The sequence below is a fragment of the Asterias amurensis genome, chromosome 5 (assembly GCF_032118995.1).
Source record: "Asterias amurensis chromosome 5, ASM3211899v1".
NCBI classification, from domain to species: Eukaryota; Metazoa; Echinodermata; class Asteroidea; order Forcipulatida; family Asteriidae; genus Asterias; species Asterias amurensis.
In genome coordinates this window covers 27915325-27943219 of record NC_092652.1, presented here as the reverse complement: position 1 = coordinate 27943219, position 27895 = coordinate 27915325, and the positions used below count along the sequence as shown (strand labels likewise).

The 27895-nt window shown below is 39.0% G+C and overlaps 2 protein-coding genes and 1 pseudogene across 2 annotated transcripts in view; 1 reads left to right on the top strand and 2 right to left on the bottom strand.

The window, feature by feature from the left end:
• The first annotated feature begins 153 nt into the window (after positions 1-153).
• Positions 154-5771, top strand: LOC139937141 (uncharacterized; annotated as a pseudogene).
• A 2772-nt stretch (positions 5772-8543) lies between these two features.
• On the bottom strand, positions 8544-16748 carry LOC139937143 (uncharacterized). The gene is made up of 6 exons (XM_071932153.1): positions 16601-16748; positions 15141-15260; positions 14069-14164; positions 11526-11648; positions 10576-10665; positions 8544-10003 (listed from the first exon to the last, which is right to left on the bottom strand). The coding sequence occupies exons 1-5, from the start codon at positions 16746-16748 to the stop codon at positions 10580-10582; spliced, it is 573 nt and encodes a 190-aa protein (XP_071788254.1). The 3' UTR covers positions 8544-10003; positions 10576-10579.
• A 2882-nt stretch (positions 16749-19630) lies between these two features.
• LOC139937139 (uncharacterized) overlaps positions 19631-27895 on the bottom strand; it is a 32117-nt gene continuing 23852 nt past the window's right edge. The window contains exons 29-38 of the mRNA XM_071932148.1: positions 27507-27635; positions 26834-26926; positions 26082-26201; positions 25793-25882; positions 24990-25118; positions 24644-24739; positions 23792-23887; positions 23346-23441; positions 22038-22264; positions 19631-20390 (exon numbers count right to left, since the gene is read on the bottom strand). Of these exons, the coding sequence (XP_071788249.1) occupies positions 20283-20390; positions 22038-22264; positions 23346-23441; positions 23792-23887; positions 24644-24739; positions 24990-25118; positions 25793-25882; positions 26082-26201; positions 26834-26926; positions 27507-27635 (1184 nt within the window). The 3' untranslated portion in view covers positions 19631-20282. The remainder of the gene's footprint in view (positions 20391-22037; positions 22265-23345; positions 23442-23791; positions 23888-24643; positions 24740-24989; positions 25119-25792; positions 25883-26081; positions 26202-26833; positions 26927-27506; positions 27636-27895) is intronic.

Sequence of the window (27895 nt, the reverse complement as noted above, 5' to 3'; positions counted from 1 at the left end):
CGGCAACAAAAGTTGCCTCAACGTTGCCAGAAAAAAATTGCCGGCAGTAAATTGCCCCGTGTGACAACTGGGCTTAACCCATGCTTAACCTTACTTGCTAATTCTGAACTATAGGGGGCGTTGCAACATGTCAACTGCGTGCTGTGTGCAAGAAGCTTGAGTACCAGTTCAATAAGGTAGTGAACGCATCATCTATCTTTGTCCTGTTTTGTTTTATCCTAACCAACGTGATGATAAGTTCGGTTGTTGAATAGTTGAGTGCCTATTATTGGTCACAGTCTACCAGAGTCTACCATCTGTAACCTTTTGTAAATGTAAGCAGGATAATTTTACTATTTTTAGTACAAATGACCGGTTTGTAATTGATTGAATGAATTGAACTGTAGTAGTACTAGTAGTATCGTAGCGTCATACGTTATCGACCCTCATATGTTTTCGGTCCCCAACTTTGATTCCCGTTTACCGCGAAATTGTGCAAGCTGCACCGGTGACAGAAGCTATGCAGTTTACTCACGGATTGTATTTTCATCAGGCGTAATCATGCTGAGAATAAAGTTTCCTGTCGTTGGTTATGCTCAAACATTTATAAAGTGATTGATTTTTGGTACTAATCACTAGTGCATTATTATGCCAACATTCAAATGAGTCAAAGAAACATCATCCAACCTTGAAAGTTCAAAACAAAATTAGTATCTGCTAGATTGAGTTTCATTCTGCTTTAGTCACTAGATGGATCACGTGAGTTGGTTACTATTTGGGATTCTATGGTGTGCAAATGTGGGGAAAATATTAAAATATTTTAAGTGAAAATGACAATTTTTTATTTATTTACTGCATAACTGTTATTTCCGATAAGCGTAATAAATATTAAGTCTACATTAAAGAGAAAATATCATAAATTGGTTTCTTATCTCCTGAAACCAGACATTACTGGTCTGAAATGGGGGAAAACGGATTGTTGTGAAGTGTGAGTGCATCAGGGGGGGGGGGGTGTTTTACTTTCATGCCTTATGATATCTCTGGATTCTAATATAGTAGCCATAATGCCTTAGGACAAATATGTAATTAAATTTGTTAAGTAGCAAATGAATAATATTTTTGATTTATTTTGCACGCCATACTAGCTTCTGAATATTCAATAAAATACCAACCAATGAAAGGTGTGAAAACATATGACGTTGCTCCGATTTCGTGCATGCATAAGCACTGTTAATGGCGGACTGTCTCTCGCAACGTAAAACCAAAACTTTAAAAATTTCAACACACCATGAAGTGAAAGTTTTGTTGTTAAAAAATTGGATAGATGATTTGAGAAAAAATATTTAGTTTTTGATCGTGAACAATTTTCCTGTTATCCTACTGAAAACACATGACACCAGGAAAGTATATCAGTATCACCATCATTCTCAAGTTAAAACTAAAATAATAGTTTGCATGCGTGATGTGATGCTGTTGCTGGCCTACTCATTCATAGAGCTATCGTTTCCCAACCTCAAAGGTTTATATGCCTCACGACATTAACGCTTCTGGTTAGTTGAATTTTGCAATTATGCAAATCTCCTTTTTTTTTTTTCTCTATCTCGCCAAAACTTATGAAACTAGGCTCTATATGTCATGTGTCCTTATTGAACTCTCATCGGCCCTGTTGGCGACAGAAAATCAACTCCGCAATCTCCAAAATTGTTTATAATGATAAATTCTTACCGTAATTAAGTCCCCAACTACTCCGTTTAACCACCACTACAAATGCTGATTTTTCCCGCTAAATTTTCTTTTCCAGAATATTGACACCAAAGGAGAAATATCAACAATTAAAAAAAAAGCCATCTTGGAGTTCCGACTACAAGGAACATGTGAGTTAAAGTTCAGCTTCTTGAGTCAGGTAAAAATATTTTTACAAAATGTTGTTTTTTCGCAATGGTACAGCCGTTGATTTCACCAAACTCACCGCTACAAAGCATCTTCGTGAAATCGACGGCAGGACCTTTATACCCTGGACTCTGTCGCATTGAATGCAACGGAGGAGTCCAACCTGGGCTACATGCTGGCGTACCTCCCGCCAATCGCCATATTATTATTATAAGGGCGCTTTTTCGTAACGTGGCGGGAGAAGCGAAGGGCTGTAACAAATTCTAACCTAAGCGTATTCTTTTCCTAGGGAGGATGAGTGTTTTACCTACTTTCTCACGTGGTGCATTATATATATCCAACCAAGCATGCACTCAGTAGTGGTGTGATCAAAGATGGAAGACTTTCATCTTTCGTGTTAACGCATGAAGCTGGCATGGAGACACAGTATGGTGCAAACAATTAGAGGGTACTTTTGACAGGCTTGGTAGGTACTGCGCAACCGAGAAAGAAGGTAAAACATGACCATTTATGCTAAGCGGCCCTCATCTTTCCTGGGGAAAAAATTACGCGATAAGGAAATACTGACTATTGAGATCAATGTAAGGGATCATGCGCCAAACTGAAGTATTCTCTGTCGTCCAGAATTTGGGTGAAACAACGTCCGGTCTGTGAGTGTACACTAAGGTTAGCGTATTTTGGGGCTTCCTAGCAAGGACATTCTTCCATTACCATTTCTTAAAGACTTATTCATTTTCTAATAAAATTCAGCCAGCATTACATCATGGTGGAAATTCAAATGTTTCAGTTCTCAATAAAAGCTTTGTAAGACTACAACCCCAAGTTTCTTGTAGTGCACCAATGATTTTTAAGGACGTTATGGCATTGTTTAGTTTTCTACATTGTAGGTTATTATACACTTCAGGGTGGATGCATTCAATTCAGGGGTTTCCCATAACTTTTAAAGGCACTGACACTTCTCACTTGGTGTATCTTAAAGGCAGTGGACACTATTGGAATTACTCAAAACAATTATTATCATAAAGCCTTTCTTGATTCTTTAAAATCACACAATTTTGTCATTTTCTTTTCTTTTTTCCTTCAGAAGTTGGGTCATCTTTACAAAAAAGCACGCAACGTCTGAGTATCAACCTTGGGGAAAAGCTACTTGTTTTTTACAATTATGGTTAAACTATCGACTGAAGAAAACATCATAATTTCTAGACAGGAACAAGTCCATTGTGTGTGACATAATGTGGAATTTTCTCTCTTGGGTGTAAGGCCAGCCCGCGAGACAATCAGCGAGTTAAAACTAGAGAAAAGTTTTCTGTGTCACTGACAAAACGTCTCGGTGTTCACAATAGAGGAAAACCGGACATTTTTGGAGAAGCCTCCAACCGTAAAGTCTACCTGACCAGTCATCAGAGTGTTCAATTTTATTTTAACTATTGCACTACAAGAACAAACATAAAGGACATCTTACTGTGCATCTAAGATATCATACTGGCAAGAGACCATTTATTTGTGTAATACTTGTGGTAACAACACCTGATCATGAATCAGCCTAACCACGCTGGAAAGAAACCATTTGTTTGTGACGTTTGTGGAAAAGATTTTGCAAACAACCGTGACCTAAAAGTCCATCAGCGTGTCCACACTGGAGAGAAACCATTTGCTTGTGGCATTTGTAAAAAAGCCTTCGCACATAAGCTTTCACTGACCCTCCATCAGTATGTCCACACTGGAGAGAAACCATTTGTTTGTGACCTTTGTAAAAAAACCTTCCTAACAAAGCAACAACTGACTCTCCATCAACGTGTCCACACTGGAGAGAGACCATTTGCTTGTGACATTTGTGGAAAAGCTTTCGCACGAAAACCTAATCTTACCATCCATCTGAGTAAACACACTGGAGAGAAACCGTTTGTTTGTGACGTTTGTGAAAAAGCTTTTGCACATAAGCTTTCACTGATCAAACATCAGCGTGTCCACACTGGAGAAAAAGCATTTGTTTGTGACCTTTGTAAAAAAGCCTTCCTATCAAAGCAACAACTGACTCTCCATCAACGTGTCCACACTGGAGAGAGACCATTTGCTTGTGACATTTGTGGAAAAGCTTTCAAACAGAAACCTAATCTTACCGTCCATCAGCGTGTTCACACTGGAGAGAAACCATTTGTTTGTGACATTTGTGGAAAAGCCTTCGCTCAGAAGTATTACCTGACCTACCATGGTCAGCGTGTTCATGCTATAGAGAAACCATATGTCTGTGGTGTTTGTAAAAAAACCTTTGCACAGAAGTCTCAACTGACTATTCACCAGCGTAATGTACACAGTCGAGAGAAACCATTTGTTTGTGATACCTGTGGAAATCGTTTCACACAGAAGGCTAATCTAACCGTCCATCAGCGTGTCCACACTGGGGAGAAACCATTTGTTTGTGACCTTTGTGGTAAAGCTTTCTCACATAAAACGTCTCTAACAGTCCATCTAGATGTTCACACTGGAGAGAAACCTTTTGCTTGTGATTATTGCGGGAACAAGTACACACAACAACGAAGTCTCACTATCCACCTGAGATATCATACAGGCAAGAGACCATTTATTTGTGTTACTTGTGGAAACACTTTCTCTCGTAAAGAATACCTGACCATCCATCAGCGTGTCCACACTGGAGAGAAACCATTTGCTTGTGACATTTGTGGTAAAACCTTCGCCCAGATATCTAACCTGACCTCTCATCAGCGTGTTCACACTGGAGAGAAACGGTTTGTTTGTGACATTTGTGGAAAAGCTTTTGCACATAAGCCTCCACTGACCGAACATCAATGCCGCGTCCACACTGGAGAGAAACCATTTGTTTGTGACATTTGTGGAAAAGCTTTCACACGAAGGGATACCCTGACCATCCATAATCGTGTCCACACTGGAAAGAAACCATTTGTTTGTGATATTTGTGGAAAAAATTTTACACAGAAGGCTCATCTGACAGGCCATCAGCGTGTCCACACTGGAGAGAAACCATTTGTTTGTGACATTTGTGAAAAAGCTTTCACACTTAAGAATCAACTGACCATCCATCAACGTGTCCACACTGGAGAGAAACCATTTGTTTGTGACATTTGTGAAAAAGCTTTTGCATGGAAGTCAAGTCTGACTGGCCATCAAAGCATCCACACTAGAGAGAAACATCGTTTGTGACATTTGTAGATAAGCCTTCGCACAGAATTATAACCTGACCCTCCATCAGCATGCTCACACATTTTTCAAAATATAGCCTGACCTAAACATTCACCATTCTTGGCACCATTGTCGAAAATCCTTTGCTGTAATCATCACCTGACTGACCATCAATTTGACCAAACTGGAGAGAAATCATTCTGTTTAAAAGTAACTTATGTGGTAAGCCTCAAATGTAAATGATAGACCATACATACATGTTTAGTGGGGTTTCTAAAAAAGGCCCAGTATTTTTAACTTCAATGTGTGTAGGTCAGCGCGTATTAGTCAACACATTTGAACTTGGAAATTGCTCTGTAGATTTACATGTACAAATGAATAATATTTTACTATTAAGTGACAATTGTTTTGACTCAGTTTGTCATCGGAGTTGCAAACGAATAATGGAAAAACAGCATTGTTGTACAAGTTTGTGTGCTTTAAGATACCCAATAAATGCCTCGGGTCTGAAGTCTTGGTAATTAAAAAATAAAAATGTATAAACAAATCAATGTTCAAGTATATTTTATCCTCTTGTAGTTATTCTTTTTTTTTTTAATTGAAAAATAATATTTTTACCCAGACTGGTTTTTTTTTTAAATAATGTTTTCCTTGTTCATTTTTTATTACACATGCAGGACCATGATGTAATACAGCTGTTGTGCTGATTTTTGTATCCTGAATAAAGATCTTTAAATAATTAAATAAATAAATAAATAAATAAATAAACATGAGATTTAACCACATTCGCAAAAACTACATTACTTTAGAGGGAGCCGTTTCTCACATTGTTTTGACATGATTCTTCGTTGTCCGTTACCGACCTCTGCGATGATGATACCGAACCAGGGGATTGAGACTCTTGAAACAACCAAGACAAACATTTTGAAAACGTTTATGGAGAGGCTGACTGGAGCAAGTCAAGAAATCCGGGTTGTTTTGATCCAGATGTTTGTGTGATACATGTCTTCTCCAATAAATCGTGTTGCGATATCGGCAACTATCAAGAATAGGTATATGCATGAGGTAGAAATAGCAAGGGCCAACCATGTGACAGCTGGTTTGGGTCACCAACTAAAAAGTGTAGCCCTCACCTGAGTGGCCATCCGACCTTGTGATGTTTATAAAAACAGAAAGAAAGAAAGAAAAGGGTATAGTTCGACCCCAATCCAGAAATGTCGGCATTTTTTAACTCAAAGTTATCATGAAGCAACCGACAGTCGACATTTGTACGGCAAGGGAGCTTCGGTGAAGCCTTGATGTCAAATAAGAGAGAACAAAAACAACTATTTTGGTTGTCTAAATTATTGAAAGAATTAGTACAACTTGGAGCAGAATGGGGAAATTCCCCTTGCCCCTACCCCTTGGCGCACCATACTGGGGAAAATTTGCGCCAAAATGACTATCATAATTCATGCCATCAAATTCTTTTGAATAATAACTTTTTGGGGGTCCATGCAATTACTATTGTAAAACTAAAGGCTACAGTCACGACGGGTTTCAACTTTTGAGGAGACTTAAGAAAGCGCTCTTGAATCAATTATTTATCTCAGTGAGTCATGCTTGTTTACCTTAGTGACGACACACACACATCATCATGATCGCTCCGCAGCAAAGAAGCTCATATGCTCTGGACAAAGATCATGTCTGAATGGCTAATATTCTATAGTCCCAATGTCAATACACAAAGCCGGGCTATCAATGAATAATGCTGCTTCCACTAACTTGTGAGGCACACCACAGCGTGTAATGTTCTTACGCAATCTCGGTTCGGTTTACATCAGGGGTTTTGATGCCGGCAGCGCTGACCACACCGTGGAGGGGGGGGGGGGGGGGGGGGGGGGGCTGGATTTTGCTTCATCTTGCTATAGTATAAGCATAGAGTAAGGCTAGAAGCATGGAGGTTCCTTCCTCCATGCCGGGAGGAATTTATTCCTCCATGCTCCATGCTAGAAGTGACAGTTGCTTTTATTATTAGCCCGATCATCAAGCAGCTACTACACATCGGTGGTGATGGTGGAACGGAGGAGGCTTTTCCAAAGTCTCCATGGTGGGACGATTGGTGACAAGATCACAAAAGGGCAATGAGTATATCTTCCACTCTGTATTTACCCACAGTTTCACAACTCAATAATTGGCACAATCATTGAAGGGTTTACTTAGCCGATATGATCATGGAGATAGAATTAGACCTCCATGATATATGATGTTATCAAAAAAATAATTGATCGTTTTTGCGGCCAGCAGCACTTTATCCACACAGGAAAATAATCGAAAAATATTCCAGGGTCATTTACTCATATTTCGGTAAATCCGAGACTTCTCTGTATTCTCCCATTATTTTGAAGTTTTTTGCGATAATGTCTGTAATCTGCAAATCTTCACAGTCTTGGTTCCAGTGCCGTTTGCGCACACATTATGATACAATGGGTGCGTTCGATAAGCTTCCCTGGGTCGACCCCGCAGTGTTCACTCGGGTCGGGTGAGCCGCTGATAAGAGCTTATCGAACGATCCATGGAGGAATAAATTATTCCTCCATGAACGATCACACTCGCCCTGACGGCTGAACGTCTGATGTCATTCTGAGGCTCGTGAATAATCCTTGCGGATAAAGACAGGAGCCCAGTCTAACCCCCAAGTGACCCACTCCACAAGCAGGGCACTGGGGGCTGACCCGGGTGACCGTTACCGGCGTGTACTTTCACCGTTGACCTCATACGTTTCACATAGTTCTTTATGCAGTTAAATTCTACTGGAGACGTGATACAGTGTGCTGTTTTAGCATCTATGGAAAGCTCATGTCACTGCACGAATCACTGTACCCGGACCTGTCTTTATCCTTGCGGACTAAGTTCACGTTTGTAATGTATAGAGGGCGCTGTGTAATTTTGATCCCCGTCTAGTGTCACCACGGAGGTAGATGGTATCACCAAACTTATTAAATTTGTATAAGCTGATAAAACTTTCAACGTTCATATGCAATGCACCAAGAGCTTTAGACTGCAGTGTTTGTTTAGTACGAAAACGACTGCAGATACATGAGATATGTTGATGTAGCTTGAAAATATCTGAAAATATCTGCGAAAGCGGCCATGGCGATGTGATGCCCGGCCGGTGTGGCAGGAGATTCTTTCCCCCTGAGATTCTGTGCCAAGTGGCAAATATTGTGTGCAAACTTCTTCTGATAGCGCCCTCTATTGAATCACCCTCTAACAACCCTCGTTAACTTAGCACGAGGGACTCAAGTGTCTTTTTATGGGCGTGTGGACTCTTTGGTTTTAGGAGGGCGTCGAGTTGTAAAACATAAGAACCCGGGTACTAGTTTATTCTCTGTCTTATTTGTTTCCTTCTTACTAAGCCCACACTTCCCCTACTGATTATCCCGAGCAACCAGTAACCACGTGGTATCTAAATTAAGCGAAGCAAATACAAAACCAGCAACTCTTTTGTGAAGAGTTAAACATCATTTTTGCGAAATTCCTTTTATTCAACAGCTTTAAATCAACTTCTAAAACCACACTTATAGATAACAGGGAAGCAGTGTATGTTATTATTCCACGCAATGGGTAAAATAACATCAGAATGGTATATCGTTGACAAGTTTTATCTTCTGGATTTTTCTTTTATAGCAATAACATAGAGTCATGTTAGAAACTGTTGAATTGTTCTTTTTGAGTAACACCAATTGATCATCTGTAATGATGGAGTCTTAGGTCTATTTCTTTTTTTCCAAACTCAATACTTTTCAGGTACTCTCTTTATGTAAAAGAGTTGTTTGCCATACCTCTCTTGCAAAGAGCCATGTATGGCGGACAACTCTTTTCAGATTGACTTTCACTCTCAAAGGATCGAAAACGCCACCACTCGGACAACAGAGTTCACTCTTTTCAGTAACGAGAGTATGAGTTTTAGAAAAATTAAAATATTCAATAGTTTGGGATAATTTCATTTGCTGAGTAAATTGCATTTAGTATGAGTAAATTCTTCCATCACTATCCCCTGAAATCAGTACATTCCCCATGCATTGATGAGCCTGCACTGAGTCTGACCCTTCTGCTATGAACTAATGTATGTGTTTGTTATGTCATGCGCAACCTATACCTGCACCATATTATTGTGAGCAGACTTAAAGGAACACGTTGCCTTGGATCGGACGAGTTGGTCTATTAAAAGTGTTTGAAACCGTTTGTTATGAAATGCATATGGTTAGAAAGATGTTTTAAAAGTAGAATATAATGATCCACACAAGTATCACTCGAAACTGCACGGTTTTCCTTTTACGTCGCGAACTATCACGGTCGGCCATTTATGGGAGTCAAAATTTTGACTCCCATAAATGGCCGACCGTGTTAGTCGACAGGGTAAAAAGAAAACCACGCAATTTCGAGGCATATATATGTAGATCATTGTATTCTACTTTTACAATATCTTTCTAACCATATAAATTTTACAACAAACGGTTACAGAATGATTTTCAAAGACCAACTCGACCGATCCAAGGCAACGTGTTCCTTTAAGTTGTACCCATATCTGCATACTCAGTACTTTCCCGAGGCATGTTACTCGGGTGTGATTCGAACCCATGAGCTTTGCAATTTCTAGACCACCGAGATTGCCCGGTAGAGCGGCAGTTCGATTCCTATTAGCAACGGGTACCGCAACGAGATTTACATGGGGTAGTCTATCAAGGCAAATCAGTCCCTATTTTATGCATACAAACTTCGTAAATCTAAACCCATAGCTGCATCTAGTCTAGTTGGGTTGTTTTGGCTTTTTTTTTTTTTTTTGCTTTGCTATTAAGAATAATTATTTCCATTTTCTCTTGAGCATTGATTGCTCAACTATTCACAGCTTATGTAAAATATGCTCTCTCGTGTACTGCTCCGTCATGACACGGTCTTTGTGGCGGATCCCGATCTCACAAGAATCACTGAGCTGTTTAAAATCAAAGGAAATTTATCTTATTATAGTTGGAAGCAATAGCATGGAATCACAACATCTAATCGTATTCTAGTCAGTCTACATACATTTCAAGCCCATAATAACCAAACCAAATTTTTACCAAGCAAAATTAAACAACTCTGAACCTCCCTATAACCCAAAGCCACCCAGTGTTTTAACTTGCCCAGCGGTTATTGACGGTGATCATGGATTTTCTGAGACCAAAAACAATACCACTGCTGATGCCAAATTCACCGTTTTATTACAAAAATATAATGTCGATGGGTTCTTTCACAAGGACCTCCTGATTGGTCGGCATTTTGACGAAAGTTTGATGTGAATTATTGTAACGTTAAATATGCGCTAAATACTATTACATAAGTGTGTAATAGTATAGTATTGGTATGCTATACTTTTTATTCGACGAGGTAATCCCTAGCTGATCTTTATAGCACGTCCTTTAAAACAGGAAGATACATAAAATCTTGCACATGACTAAAGACTCACAGCAATAAACTTTCATCCAGAGAATTTTTGTTTGGCGCAAGTTTGAGTGTATTTATTACCTTGTTACTTGCATTTACATATCTCACATCCGTCCTCATCAGTGGCCCAACCATTCCGACATCCCATGCGGCAAACCACTGGAGCACAGCCTAAAAAAAGACAACAAATAATAATAATGTTTGGGTTTCAAGTTATAAGATAAACTTACACAAAATAGTAATACAAATTAAAAAACGAAATAAAAACGGAGGTAACAGCTTGCGTTTGTAACTATTCTCTTCTTACCTAATTGATCACATCGTAATATAAAAGATTAAGTCCTGTAGTTTATTTATTTATTTTAAAGATACGTCACAATTTTCAAGATAGGAAGAACTAGACTCTTGTACGAATAAAAGGAAACACCCCTTATTTATCATATCATTATATTTGAACGAGAAACAAATTCCTTAACATGATCATTCCAAATTACCTGAGAATTTAAAGTTGATTGAGAGTGGCCTATAACATGGTATACTAGGACAGCTGCAAATTACGTTTTCTAGATGCATTAGTAGCATCCATTGTTGGTACACCAGTTGTACGTACAAGTTGTCTAGATCCTGCTGTACAACAGATTCATTAGGCCTAATTAATAGATTTGATTGAACGATGATAGATTAAGATGTCATCAGCAAATAAACGTCGGACGATCACCAGGCTAGATTTAGATTAAGTCTCTGGCAATGAAGGAGCAATTAACGCCATTGAAAGGCTTCAAAGCCTGATAGGCAAGTTCCAAGTGGATGCGCTGAGAAACTTTCACAGTGTTAATATTATACTATTAACCCTAACCTACTTTTCCCTCCTCCACGGTCTATGATGTGCCATGGTTGTCAATTATAAGCAATCACACAAGTAGATGTTCATCTTTCTCCTTTATTTTCCTCAGCTGTCATTAAATCTTTCACGAACCTCATTCCTCTCCTAAACCCATACACAATCATAACCCACCTCCGGATGAATTTACCTGCTTTACACACGTGCCCACATCCATTAGGGCAACACAGCTGACCATAATCACACTTCTTATTGGGTCCACACTCCTCAACACAGATTCCGAAAACACCTTCAGGGGCTTTGGGACACACGGCTGGGGAGAGAAACAACAAAAAGTCAGATACACACGAGGGTGGATCCTATGGGCGGCCAAAAGGGCCAAAACTAGTAAATATCTTAAGCAAAAGACAAACTGCAACAACTAACTCTATTTTCGGGAAACTAACTCTATTTTCAAAAAACTATCTATATTTTCGTGAACTAACTCTGTTTTCGGGAAACTAACTTGATTTTCGAGAAACTAATTCTATTCTCGAGAAACTAACTCTACTTTCGGGAAACTAACTCTATTTTCGAGAAACTAATTCTATTTTCGGGAAACCTAACTCTATTTTCGGGAAACCAACTCTATTCGGGAAACTAATTGTTTTCCTTTCGGAAAACCAACTCTATTTTTGAGTAACCAACTCTATTTTGCATATTGGCGATGTCGCAATTCTTTGCAAAGAAATTAGAAAAAAAAATTGCGATGGCTCTTCAGGGCCACCGTACTATTTTCGAGAAACTAACTCTATTTTCGGGAAACTATTACTCTATTTTCGGGAAACTAAGGACTGAGTAAGACCCAACGTTGGTGGCGCATGTTCAATTTGCTCTAGAACTTATAGACCTTATCGCAAATACCAATGCGCAAGCGCAGACTGTTGAATAAGGTGCATTGTGGGATATATATGGATCAAATTTGGATACCAGCTAGACCACAATGCACCTAATTCCAAGCTTTACGCGCGCGCCCCGGTATTTGCGAAAAGGTCTATGTGCGCCTGTTCTATCCAGATGACGTTGTGTGTCTGGTTGGAAGGACCATGGAAGGACCATGGAAAGACGAAGACGATCGTCGTAATCACTGTCACCACCAGCAGTGTCGATAGTTTGCTTCGCTAATATCAGATTGTTTGAGAAATCTTCATAATCACAAAGATATTTCCGATACTGTAGAATATCCCTGCAGAAATTATCAAGGCTGTACTGAATATTATCTGAACATTGTATCGCAATTTTCAATATCTGTGTATCCTCTCCTGTTTTCAACGTATTATGATGGCTTTTTCTTTGAATTGGAAAAATAAATAAAAGTAATGATACCATCTGTTGCCCTAATTACTTTCATTAGTTCAAAAGAAGTATATAGGCAAACGTCTATTAAAACTTGATGGAAAATGAAATTTTAACACCATACACCGATCTTCGATGACTTCAACTGGTCCCATTTGTTCTGAGTTTGTCCTGTTTTCAAGGTAAACGAGAAAGAATGGTTTCCCGGTGAAGCCATACGTGGAAGAAACATCTGCAGTGACTACAATTACATGTGTTCTGTGAGACTTTGTGTATGACTTTATCGCCAGCAGTTGTTTTCAATTTATTCAAAATGTTTTTTTATGACATTTTAAAAGTTACCATGGTAGTTTGCAAAAAAACAAACATTATGACACATTTTTGTAACTTGTAGAAATGCCTAAAATACAAAACTTTGCATTTACAAGTGCAACTAACCAGTGGAGCCTTTCGTGTTTCTTAGTTTTGGGTCAAGGGACTAGAGGAGACTCTTTGCTTGGCAAGTCAAACCACAAACATTTTATCTAGGGACTGTTTACATCGCGCACAGAGAGGTCACAGATTTGCCACGATTTTAGGGACACCTTGAAAACAGGACGTCCTACGAAATATAGTTTACGACTACGTGGGCGTCCATTGACTAGAATGGCAACAAGATGCGGCCGAGTAACAATCACAACTGTACACACGCCACCAACGTTGAGTTTTACTCAGTCTTTAGTTTCTCAAAAAAAGAGTTAGTTTCCCGAAAATAGAGTTAGTGTCCCGAAAAAAAGTAGGGTGGCCCTGAAGGGCCATCGCAAATATTTTTTCAAAACTCTTTGCAAAGATATTTTGGGACATCTCCAAAATTTGCAAAATAGAGTTAGTTTCCCGAAAATAGAGTTAGTTTCTCGAGAATAGAGTTAGTTTCCCGAAAATAGAGTTAGTTTTCCAAAAATAGAGTTAGTTTCTCGAAAATATAGATAGTTTCCCAAAAATAGAGTTAGTTTTTCGAGAATAGAGTTAGTTTCCCGGAAATACAGTTAGTTTCCCGAAAATAGAGTTAGTTGTTGGAGTTTGTCTTTGCTTTAGATATTTACTAGTTTTGGCCCTTTTGGCCGCCCATAGGATCCAGACCAATTTTAGGGGGCCAAATGTGTCAAAATGAAGCACGCGTAAGCGCAGACCGGGAAGCCTTTACGTCATGTGGTCCATTCAAGCCCGCCCAAAGGCCAATAGAATTGTTGCATTCTAGATGCTTTGTAATCACAGACATAAAGAACCTAGGTTCTTTATGTCTGTGTTTGTAATGCCATCCAAGTCAGATCTATAGAGTAGAGGCTTATTAATTTATTAAGGAAACAGAGAACCGAGAACTTAACCATAAGCTGTTTGCATCCAACATGTGCCACTTACCAGGAGGGCCTCTGCAGCCACATGTTTCACATCCATTCTCATCAGTAACATGGCCATATTGACATCCGGTAAGCCCACAGATAAGAGGTGGACAGGCTGCATACAGGAGATATAATATTGAAAATATAACAACTTAAGCGCACGAATCCAACCAGTTAATACGTCTAGCCTGTTTCTCTCCACTGTGCAGGAGGACACATGCTAGACCAATTCCCCATCTCACCCTAGCTTGCGCTGTCTGTTGCTAAGCAATGCCCCTGTAAGTGCTAATTTCATCTCTCCATTTTCTGTTTTGAGAAAATAAAATTAGCTGTTGCAAACAACTTACCAACCAAATGGACCGAGGGTATAAATGCAAAAAATAGTTAATGGCCTGACGTTTCGACCCTATATAGGCCCTATAGCAGAGTCTTTCTCATTTTCTGTTTTGTCAATTAATACTTTAGTTATAAAGTTGGAAGGAAATGTTGTTTAGTTATTTTTGCAACTGGATACAAAATAAATTGTTTTGTGGATAAATGCTCAATGATTCCATCATAAATTAAACTCCAAAAGGGCCAATCAAGCTTGAGGGAAACCAATTTTGGGGCAAGTAAGTTAGATGGGGGAAACGGGAAAGGAATGGTTTCTGACTGGCACCCCTAAACAAAATAGAGAAACTTCTTACATTTTGGACCTAGATGGCACTGTTGGTAGAGCACTGGAATGTTAATTCAAAGGTTGCAGGTTCAAATTCTCCTCTTTTCAAATTTATTTTATACAACCCCAAAATAATTAAGTCGCCAGTGAGTTTCCCATATTGTAATACAGTTTGTAACACATGTCTGAAGACTCACAACCACAAACCTTCTTGGCAAATGTTTGAGTGTGTTTACTACCTGATTGATTGCATTTACATATCTAACATTCTTACTCATTAATGGCACAGTCGTGGCCGTTTTTTTTATAGCGATATCTACACAATTAATGTTCATGTTCTTTTTTTTCTTCTCAGCTATCTTTAATCCTTCCTACCCTCATTACTCTCCTGTAGAACTCCTAAACACATAACCAAGCAACGGGATAATTTTACCTGCTTTACACACATGACCACACCCATTAGAGCAACACAGCTGACCATCATCACACTTCTTATCGGGTCCACACGCCTCAACACAAATACCACCAACATCTTCAGGGACTACGGGACACACTTGACGAGAGAAACAAACAACAAATCAAAAACACAGAAAGCAAATGTGGTTTCTTAATAAAGGGCAAATTGAAGTGATGCTTGAAGCTTGTAACGGTGTAGATCATCCTTTTATGGTAAAACAAATCAAAAGTAAGAAAGCTGTATCGGTTATTAAAGGAACACGTTGCCTTGGATCGGACGAGTTGGTCTATTAAAAGCGTTTGACACCGTTTGTTATGAAATGCATATGGTTAGAAAGATGTTATAAAAGTAGAATATAATGATCCACACAAGTATCACTCGAAATTGCACGGTTTTCCTTTTACGTCGCGAACTATCACGGTCGGCCATTTAAGGGAGTCAAAATTTTGACTCTCATAAATGGCCGACCGTGTTAGTCGACAGGGTAAAAAGAAAACCACGCAATTTCGAGGCATATTTGTGTAGATCATTGTATTTTACTTTTACAATATCTTTCTAACCATATACATTTTACAACAAACGATTACAGAACGCTTTTCAAAGACCAACTCGACCGATCCAAGGCAACGTGTTCCTTTAACAATCAAAATGACTTAAACTGTGTAGGCCTACTTATTATTCTGCTGAAAATAGTGAGAGTGAACCTTATATACTGTGGCGGATCCAGATCAAATTCAAAATGGGGTAGGGGGCCTAAATGTGTCAAAAACAGAGCATGCCAGCGCATAGCCTTTTAATCAGTCTACAGTTCAATTCACGGGCCCGACAAATGTTGCATTCTCGATCTATATCTTAAACTGATACACGCAAGTAACGTGTCTGTTTGTGTAAGAAAAACTCCCAGGCGCCTGTGTGTAGATCAGGCTGCTACTTTTCTTGCGGCATTTTTTAGGTCCGGTGATCATACTATATAAGTGGGTTATTTTTTTATTTTCTTCGTGTTTCAAAATTTGATTTATTTCACATACTTGTTTGGAAAGAGGATGAACGGACGCAATGTAGCATGGTGTTTGTAAGCTGGGTGAAAGGGGGGGGGGGCTAAGTGGAGGGACGCAATAAGAGTTACAATACACAACTGTGGCAAGCAACCCATCTTAAGTTAAGACGAATCTGAGTGCTTTTTGAAATCGATGTTTTTTGTCTCGTATAGACTACTGCGGAAGAAAGAGAATCATTCTAAAGACATCAGAGAAATAGCAGCAGCACTAGAGCAGACATTCCAAAACAGTGCTAAAAGTAGTTTAACAAATTAATCATGTCATATTATTTTTGGCTGGCCATAGTTATTTGACTGGCCGAAACCAATTTTTTGTTTAACTTTGATTGCGATTGCGCAGACAGCATGACAAAGACAAAATGATCACCAAAATACATACTTTTCATGAAGGGAGGCGACATACAAAGACATTCTGCGATGACCAGGAGCACAACGAAGCCTCTTAGAACCCACATGGTGACTGTTGAATCTGTGTGTGTGTGTGTGTGTGCACTATAGATGACTGATCTACCGAATAATAAACTCATCGGAATCAGTCCCCATTATATAGCCCTATATAAAAGAAACAACACATTAATTAACACAAAAATAATCGATCAAAAGCATCCAGATGGAAAGGATTATACTTTAATGTCACGTTTCATTCCTGCAGATTATCATGTTTCTGAATTTGCATATAACTAAAACTGTGAACAAGTATGGTTTTTTGTTACCCCTCTGGGCTACCAAAGTGCATGAGAGGCTAAACCATCACCTCTAACACAAAACTAATTTTACTTACACACGTGAGACCATGCAGCTTTCTGCTTGTTCTCATACTTATACTGTGGCTGTGCCGAGAAGTAGAACAAAGAGCTACTCCCAGTAGCTTTTCCCTCGTACTGCTTCACTTTGTAACTCCTTGCTTGGTGCATGTTTCCCTTCATCCTATGATCTGCCATCTTTTAAGAGGAATATTAATTCCTACCTTCAGCACCACTGAGTTACTACATTTTTATGTTTTCTTCCTTGTAGCACTTAACCTAGAGTGGCTTTTAGCTTTGTTTTGGGCGAACTTGCATTAAAAAAAAATATCCTAGCCCTGGTCATCATCCCTTTATTTGTAGACCCTATAGTGAATATTTCAAGAAATGCGGAAGGGTGAGTTTAAGGTCACAGTGAGCCCCGTTTAACAGCTGCGTCAACGATAAACCATCCAAGGCAACTAAAGCCAATCAATAAAGACTTAGCGTCTAGCATTAGCCCAATTTGAACAATTAAATGGAATCATAGACAAATGTATTATCGATACAAACTTTACTAACAAATTCCTTATTGTCAAAATTCGATGTTTGCCCTAAATGCTCTGCAGACTTTTTAGTTGTTCTTCTCATTATTATGATAGTTTTGTCTTTCCCACGATAATTAAAAGGTGTTTTTAAGCGTTAGATAATTCCATATTAAAAACAAAAATCCTTGGAAGTTGTATCACGAAACAACAACGGAGAAGGCTTTGGAACTAGCCATTGTGTCTAGTTTTAAATATTCTTTTGTTTTAAATTAGAACTGTCGACCACGTGTTTTCATTGTTCCAGATTTTATTCATTGTATGTTTGGGAGGAATTCAAATTTTATTATAAATCAATTTATAACAATTTAGATAATAGGAAAAACTGCTGTGAGAGAAGCTCCCTCACCTGATGCATTCAAAAAAGCCTACACAACTTAAACCTGTCAAATATCAAAGGTAGAGCGCATTATAATAATTAGAGTCCCCAGCACCACACACCTGCAACCTATACATCCCTACATTTGGTAGATTGATTGCAGTATTGATCCAGAAGGGTAAGTCATGAACGACCCGTTGTGAACTCATCCCAAGGATCACCTTTGGTAGTTGTCAATAACCACTTCTTACTTGGTGTATCTCAACGTAAGCATGAAATAACAATTTGAACCCGAGACAATAACTGAACAAAAACGCTCTTTTTGTAAAAGTTGTGTGCTTTCAGATGCCTTGAATTCGAGATCTCAGCTGAGGTCTCGATTTCAATTCAAACATTTAAGTAAAAAATTACCTCTTTCTCAAAAACTACGTCACTTCAGAAGGAGCCGTTTCTCACAATGTTTTATACTATCAACAGCTCTCCATTACTTGTTCCCAAGTAAGTTTTTATGCTAACAACTATTTGGAGTAATTACCAATAACGTCCAGTACGTGCCTTTGGAAATGATTACGATGGTTTTTTTTAATAGCTCTTGAAATTTAAGTCAGATGCCAATTTTTTCCCTAAAACCCTTGGTATTTCTATACACAGAATCACCCTTAATAACGTGTTAACCAATCACATAGATCCCACCCTAGTACCACAATATTATAAGATGGTTATTCGGTTTACTTCAGATATTCCTTTGTATCTTAGTATGTTTTTCCTTTGACAGTACCTGGAGGGTAACATTAATCCCATTGTTTCATGGGCGTATGGACTCTTTGGTCAAGGTTGCCTTTTCTTCCTCCATTTTCATTGGCGCGCACGGCGGCGGCACCCCTAGATGCCACGCACGATAAAAAGACCAGCTCGAGTGGCGAAGCGCCTTTATCTAACCAGTTATTCATGTATGCACATTGGGTGTGTTTTCATCAGCACGTGACTTTTAAAGGAACACGTTGCCTTTGATCGGTCGAGTTGGTCTTTGAAAAGCGTCCTGTAACCGTTTGTTATAAAATTGATATGGTTAGAAAGATGTTGTAAAAGTAGAATACAATGATCTACACAAATATGCCTCGAAATTGCTTGGTTTTCGTATTAACTCGTCGACAAACACGGTCGGCCATTTATGGGAGTCAAAACTTTGACTCCCATAAATGACCGACCGTGTTAGTTCGCGACGTAAAAGGAAAACCGTGCAATTTTGATTGATACTTGTGTGGATCATTATATTCTACTTTTAAAACATCTTTCTCACCATATGCATTTCATAACAAACAGTTTCAAACGCTTTTCATAAACCAACTCGTCCGATCCAAGGCAACGTGTTCCTTTAAGTGCACCATTATGAGTGTGGGGGTCGTGGGGCGTGCATGCGGCTTGTGATCTATGGCAATTGTGTCTTCTTATTACAACTCATTAAGCTCATGAATTATGCATTACATTTCTCCAACCAAAATCTTTGGTAAAAAGTAAAAAAAAACATAAGGCCCCACAACGAGTTGCTGAAGGAAAGTGCTTCGCGGCTTCGCCGCTTGCGCTCCATGTATTTTTTTCGTGCGTGATATCTGGGGTCATGCTTGACATTTTGGGGAACATTGTCAAACAAACCATAAGAAACATAGGCTTTTCTTCTTGGAGATTGCCTGGAACCGGTTGACTGTAAATTGCCTCATGTGACAAGAAGCAAATAAAATAACCCACAATTTTTGTGTCAAGGATTTTAAATCGTTTGCAAAAAATCCATTTATTCAACAAATTTCAATCAATAAAAATGTATTTTTTATAAACATATAAAAACAAACTGCAAGATAAAAAAGCAGTAAACACTACACTTCATTATAAATTCCAGTGAATTAAATGGGTAAAATAACATTTCAGAATGATACACAGTATTGTTGCAAACCTTATCTTCTTGAACCTTTGTTTAAATGCAGTAGGACATGTAAAGTCGGCAGCAAGCTCAGCTGAACAAAAGAAATCCAAATAAAAATAGAGCAGATGTTGCTTCCCATTTCAATCCTTTCCCAAATCCAATTGCAGTATCGACTGCTGTACACACATGGCTGTGCAAAGGCCATCGCATGATTTGTAAAACTGGGAATATATGTTTTAAGTTATGATTTGGCTTCTAGGAAATGTATGGTATATAAGAATCTTGTAATATAATAATTGTGAAACAGAACTAAGAGTGGTATAGCAGCGTTAACACAGCAAATCAGATACACTTCTCTAAACCTATCTTTTAGCTTCCACATATCTTTCTATTAGTCTCTTATTATTAGCAATCATCTAGTTGAGTTGTTTTAGCATTTTGTTTGCTGCTACTAAGAATAACCTTTTTATTTTATTCAACCTTAAAATCTCAATTATTCACTGTTTTTGTGAACCATGCTTTCTACGTGTGCACAACACTGCTCCGTCACGGCGACACTGGCACCGGTCCTTGTGGCGGACTCCAATCTCAAAAGAGTCACCCAACTGTTTAAAATCAAAGAAATTCATCTTATTATTATTGGAAGCAATCATTGAATCAATCAACAAAAAAACACATCTTGTCATATGGTCAGTCTAGTGCAGAGACTACCAACCCAATCCAACCAAACCCAATCCAACCCAACCTAAACCAACCCAACAAATCTAGACACAAAAATCCTTTCCAACCCAACCCAACCAAACCAAACCAAAACTCAAAATAACTCAACCCAAACCAACCCAACCCAACCCATCCAATCTAAAAACAAAAATCCTTTCCCACCTAAATCAAACAAACCCAACACATCGACACAACCCAACCCCATCCAACCAAATAAAACTGAAATCGATTTCCATTTAACCGAACCCCCCCCCCCCAACAAATAAACCCAACCCATTCCTCTGCAACCCAAACGTACCCAGCCTAATACTAAACACAACCCACCCAACCCAATCCCATCCAACCAAATACACCCAACCCATTCCTCTGCAACCCAAACGCACCCAGCCTAATACTAAACACAACCCACCCAACCCAATCCCATCCAACCAAATAAACCCAACCCATTCCTCTGCAACCCAAACAGACCCGGCCTAATACTTAACACAACCCACCCAACCCAACCACATCCAACCAAATAAACCCAACCCATTCCTCTACAACCCAAACGTACCCCGGCCTAATACTAAACAAAACCCACCCAACCCAATCCCATCCAACCAAATAAACCCAATCCATCCCTCTGCAACCCAAATGTACCCAGCCTAATACTAAACACAACCCACCCAACCCAATCCCATCCAACCAAATAAACCCAACCCATTCCTCTGCAACCCAAACAGACCCGGCCTAATACTTAACACAACCCACCCAACCCAACCACATCCAACCAAATAAACCCAACCCATTCCTCTACAACCCAAACGTACCCCGGCCTAATACTAAACAAAACCCACCCAACCCAACCACATCCAACCAAATAAACCCAACCCATTCCTCTACAACCCAAACGTACCCCGGCCTAATACTAAACACAACCCACCCAACCCAACCACATCCAACCAAATAAACCCAACCCATTCCTCTGCAACCCAAACGTACCCCGGCCTAATACTAAACAAAACCCACCCAACCCAATCCCATCCAACCAAATAAACCCAATCCATCCCTCTGCAACCCAAATGTACCCAGCCTAATACTAAACACAACCCACCCAACCCAATCCCATCCAACCAAATAAACCCAATCCATCCCTCTGCAACCCAAATGTACCCAGCCTAATACTAAACACAACCCACCCAACCCAATCCCATCCAACCAAATAAACCCAACCCATTCCTCTACAACCCAAACGTACCCCGGCCTAATACTAAACACAACCCACCCAACCCAATCCCATCCAACCAAATAAACCCAATCCATCCCTCTGCAACCCAAATGTACCCAGCCTAATACTAAACACAACCCACCCAACCCAATCCCATCCAACCAAATAAACCCAACCCATCCCTCTGCAACCCAAACGTACCCCGGCCTAATACTAAACACAACCCACCCAACCCAATCCCATCCAACCAAATAAACCCAATCCATCCCTCTGCAACCCAAATGTACCCAGCCTAATACTAAACACAACCTAGTTGTGTCCTTACCTGATAGTACTCCTTCTGCCCATTACCATCAGCATCATACAAGCATCCACACTGTCGTTGTTTGACACACATCCCATCTGAATCTAGTACAGAGCCTGGTGGACAGAAGCATCCTTGAATACAAATAGCTGGACAACCAATCAGTTCATCACTGCGGACATTTTCACATGTCATAGGGCAAGCTGTACCACATTCCTGGTAGATCTTGCCATCTCTACATTCTACATCTGAAAATAGACAAACACTAACAATTATTTCTTTATTTAAAGGGACGTTACAGAATTGGTAAGAAGCAAAAATCAGGAAGATCACAGATTTACATAAAACTTACACGGTCTAATGATGATGATAGTTGAAAACATCCCTTGAAATATTTCTGTCTAAAATGTCATATTTGATGAGAAATAAATAATATAATTTTGCGTTTTATCGCTCAGTGAGCATTTTATTCATTTTTGTTTTGGCATCGATGCAATGCAAAATTTGTATTCGGTTTTTCACTTTTTTTCTTGTGACCCAGATGGCCAATCAATCTCGAACTTCTACAGGTTTGTCAGTTTATGTATGGGTGGATTACATAAAGTGCTTACACTGCCAGCAACTGTTTTGCTAGCAAAACCAATTCTGTAACGTTCCTTTAAAGACAGTGGACACTATTGGTAACTGTCAAAGACCAGTCTCCGTACTTGGTGTATCTCAACATTTGCATTAAATAACAAACCTGTGAAAATTTGAGCTCAATTGGTCGTCAAAGTTGCGAGATAATAATGAAAGAAAAAACACCCTTGTCACACAAAGTTGTGTGCGTTTAGATGGTTGATTTTGAGACCTCAATCTCTAAATCTGAGGTCTCGATATCAAATTCGTGGAAAATTACTTCTTTCTCCAAAACTATGTCACTTCGGAGGGAGCCGTTTCTCACACTGTTTTATACCATAAACCTCTCCCCATTACTTGTTATCAAGTAAGGTGTTATGCTAATAATTATTTTGAGTAATTACCAATACTGTCCACTGCCTTTAATATACAGTGCCAGTATAAAAATATATATTCACTTTAAAAATTGTCAACTGTTTTATTGTGTAGCAGCTAGCAATATAAATAAGATATTCCCATTTATGTACTTGTAAATTCAGTCTTCCATACCCTGAAGTGGTGTTGAAGGATGATGAAGTGTGGAATTCTGTGGTCACCTGGGCCATTAAATTGGGTCCACATCGCTTAACCAGAATTCTGCTGGAAATCAACCAGCACTTATAGTGACAGTTGTAGGGTAAAATAGCATTAGTTTTCCTGCTGTTGACTTACCAGGTGGTGGGTTACATTGACAGACCTCGCAACCATCCTCATTTTCTGCAAATCCATACGTGCAAAACATCCTGCATGTCACAGGCTCACAAAGCTCTGCAATTGAAAAAGTGTCAAACTGATTTGCTATTTTTCAAATATCATCAATCATGCCTGCCAACAAAACACCTTTACTGGGAAAGAATTTTAAGATTCAAAAAATAAAGTTTTAACAAAGGGTCTTGAAGCTCCAAAATATTACTGTAATCATTTCTTCCTGGTATCAAACCAGGTCCGAGTCGTTTAACAGGCATATTGTGCATAACGGCCCAATGAGTGGACATTTAATTGAAGTGTTTTCGTTGAACGTTCAGTGTGGAAACCCTCACCCCAACAAAGACAAACGATGAAGACAAGTTATACCTGCTTAATTTAATGAATGCTAGAGTCTTGTCTAAGATGCCTACCTCTAGATGGTGCATTACACTTGCACACATTACAACCATTCTCTTTCTGAAGGCCATAGCGGCAGATTTTTCTGCATCGAACTGGTTTACATTCCTCTGCAAAACGAATAAGATAAAAAAACTATATACTATATAGTGTCCAGAAATAACATACAAACTGTTCATAATGGGTTCTGATAATGTAACAGTCAGTCTAGACTGGTGCCCTGCCTTTATCTGTAGCAAGATATGGAAGGGAATAACCGCTTAGCAGGATATGGAATAACCACTTAGCAGCAAACAGGAATAACCACTTAGCATGAAAGGGAATAACCACTTAGCAGGAAAGGGAACAACCACTTAGCAGGAAAGGGGAATAACCACTTAGCAGGAAAGGGAATAACCACATAGCAGGAAAGGAAATAACTTAGCAGGAAAGGGAATAACCACTTAGCAGGAAAGGAAATAACCACTTAGCAGGAAAGGGGAATAACCACTTAGCAGGAAAGGGAATAACCACATAGCAGGAAAGGAAATAACTTAGCAGGAAAGGGAATAACCACTTAGCAGGAAAGGAAATAACCACTTAGCAGGAAAGGGAATAACCACTTAGCAGGAAATTGAATAACCACTTAGCAGGAAAGGGGAATAACCACTTAGCATGAAAGGGAATAACCACTTGGCAGGAAAGGAAATAACCACATAGCAGAAAAGGAAATAACCACATAGCAGGAAAGGAAATAACCACATAGCAGGAAAGGAAATAACCACATAGCAGGAAAGGAAATAACCACATAGCAGGAAAGGAAATAACCACATAGCAGGAAAGGAAATAACCACTTAGCAGGAATGTGTGCGGTAATAACAACTTACCAGGAGGGCCTCTACAGCCACATGTTTCACATCCATTCTCATCAGTAACATGGCCATAGCGACATCCGGTAAGCCCACAGCTAAGAGGTGGACAGGCTGCATGCAGAAGGATATATAATATATAACAAAGTGCACAAATCCATAATCCAGTTACTACATTCATGAAATAAGAAAGAAATGTTATTTATATATTATTTATTAAAAATGTTATTTAGTTACTTTTTTAATTGAATTAACGCCCAGTGGAAGAAATACCCAAGTAGTCCATCTTTATAAAACTCCTTAAGCCTAAATTTAACATGAATATGCATAATGCTTTACAGTATGTCTTAAGGGCACGGCATACCTGGCATGCACTGGTTTCCACCACACCCATTGGGGCAACACTTTTGCCCACGCCCACACTGTGTGTCTGGTGTGCAGCTGTCAGCGCAAATTCCAAATGTCTCTTCTTGGGGAGCTGGACACTGAAGATCTGAAACAAACATTTTAAGGCAGAATAAAATAATCCCTTGGTTAAGACACATGCACAAAGTCACATAATAAGTACACTAATTGTTGGTAGAGAGTGACATAAACAACAGAGTTACCAAGGTAGAACCATGTCCTAATTAATGGCTTTGGCTTGATCTTCATGTGAACATGCATTGAATCATAGGAGGCACATAACAACACGGTTATCAACAGCCGCAGCCCTAAAGGCAGCTGCAACTTCAGACATGGCCTGAGCTATATCTTTGGGGATCAGGTTGGCATATTGGTTTAGTTTCACTGACTTTCCACTTTGTGGACACTAGTTAATCAGATTCTGCATGCCACAAGACATTTATTAGTTGAATTTCTGTACTTCTACTGCACCATTTACAGTGCAACTGTAAACCTTAAATAGTCCAGAATGGGGCAACTACGCTGAGTGTTTTTAATAGTTAAATAAGATGATATTTAGCTGTATTTACCTGGTTAAGTGCAAACCTTAAATAGTCCAGAATGGGCCAAGAAATGGCAGAGTGTTTTAAGAATTTGACTAGATGATCTTTAGCTGTATTTACCTGGTTGTTTGTACGTGCCAACCTTAAATAGTCCAGAATGGGCCAAGAAAAGGCAGAGTGTTTTTAAGAATTTAACTAGATGAACTTTAGCTGTATTTACCTGGTTGTTTGCACTTGCAAACCTCACATCCTTGCTCATCTTTATCCCAGCCATAACGACAATACATGCGACATACAACAGGGGCACATCCTACAAGAAAATACACCATATCAGAGGCCATTAAACAAATTTCAGACGAAATACCAACACAATTTACCTGATTATTACACACCCATTGAAAATGCATTGAGGACTTGTCGTTTTCATTGTTTGCAAAGAATAACTCTTTTGAGTGGTTGAGCAGAGGAGCGGTTTGAGTTGACAAATGAGACTTGTTTCTAGTTTTTACCTTGCCTACAGCTGTGGCCACATCCATTAGAGCAACACAGCTCTCCATTATTACACTCATTATCAGATGAACATTCCTCGCTACAAATACCAACTCCACTGGCTGTTGGACATGTTAATTCTTTAAAAAGAAAGAGAAAATACGTGGCAGATGACACAATAGATATGATGTAGTTTGAAACATGGCCAATCAATACTTTCAAATTTTAAGGTATTTGTTGGATAAATTACAGTACAATTAGCAGGACAAGTTAGTTCTTATTTGAACTAACTCAGGTATTAGTTAATAAGCAGGACAGTTCAGAACTGAGAAGTCTCCCAAAGCACTTCATAACACTGTATATTAGGGCAACTTTTTATAAAAACTTGTTCACAGGTAAGCAAAGTTTTATGGTTACTATAGCAACAAAAAAACATGCATAAGCAAATGTGTATTAAATAACAATCTAGAACATTAGATTTAATTAAATAATACGTTTATTCCATACTCTTTATGAAAACAACAAACTTATAAGAATCAATCACTACATAGAAATCAAAAGCGCAAACAAATGCACAAAAATGGTATTGACAATATAGTTAGATAGTGAACATGTATGTCACAAGGGGTTGCTTAGAACTGCCAGCAAGCTAGGGTATCTCTTGCTTTGCTTAGCAGTGCTTATGGAATAAAAACATTGCTAATAGCCACTCCATAAGCAGACAATTCTGCTTACAGGTTTTTATGAAATTGGGCTTAAAATAGACCAATACCTGGAGCTGGCTTGCATTGACACATATCACAGCCATTGTTATCTTTGACAAAGCCGTGTTGACAGAAAATTAAACACATTACTGGGCTGCATGCTGCAAGAAGAAGAAAAACTCAGTGATAAAAAAATGGAAACGAACCAAACAAGGGGTTAACAGGAACATACAAAAACAAGGGGTTAAAAGGACAAACAAAATAACTTATTTAGATTGTCAGAACTGTACCCTGATACCCCTAATATTATTAACCAATGAAAATTGTATAGTATCAGATTTCCCCCCGACTCAAACCACTTGTAAAAGCAAAAGGAAAAGATGAAAAAAAGAAGCATCTTAAACTTATAATCAATCAATCAATTTCTATAGTCGTCAATGCTTATGGAATTAAACAATAGGATCTTTAGCTCTGCTAAAACGTGGTAGTCTGCACCAGTTTTTGGCAAATCTTTTATCCTGGCTCCTCTGTGTGCCAACTGTAAGAACTGTAAAGACAAAACTCGCAATTTATAAAACTTTCATTTAGGACGTTAGAGACATGAACAGCCAGGCCGAGATTCAAACCCACATTCTTTATTAACAGAACTTGAAATACAGTGAATTGTACAATACAGGTGGACAGCCTATAAAGTATGAAATTTAAGAACATTTGCTTAGGAGCACTTGGGTTGGCACTCACTTGGTGTTCCTTCAGCAAGCTCAGTAGTTGAAGATCCATCAAGTTGTTTGCACTCACAAATCTCACATCCTCTATTATCAGTGGCCCATCCATGCTCACAATGCATGCGACACAATACAGGTGGACAACCTGTTTATAAACAAACATGTATCAAGTATGAAATAATTTTTGCTTAGGAGGTTTTTATTTGTTGATTTGTCTGTGTGACTCTTTCAATACATACCATGCACACAGACATGGCCACAGCCATGATAGCAACACTTACCATGCACACAGACATGGCTCCAGCCATTACATCAACACTTACCATGCACACAGACATGGCTCCAGCCATTAGAGCAACACTTACCATGCACACAGACATGGCCACAGCCATTACATCAACACTT

Bases quoted from the DNA above. Each gene is read 5' to 3' on its own strand.
- LOC139937143 (XM_071932153.1), bottom strand. From the start codon at position 16,748: ATGAGTTTATTATTCGGTAGATCAGTCATCTATAGTGCACACACACAC. The intron at 14,165-15,140 runs GTAAAATTATCC...TCCTGTATGCAG, and splicing joins TGGTCATGTGTGTAAAGCAG to CCTGTCCACCTCTTATCTGT. The intron at 11,649-14,068 runs GTAAGTGGCACA...TTCTCTCCCCAG, and splicing joins TGGCTGCAGAGGCCCTCCTG to CCGTGTGTCCCAAAGCCCCT.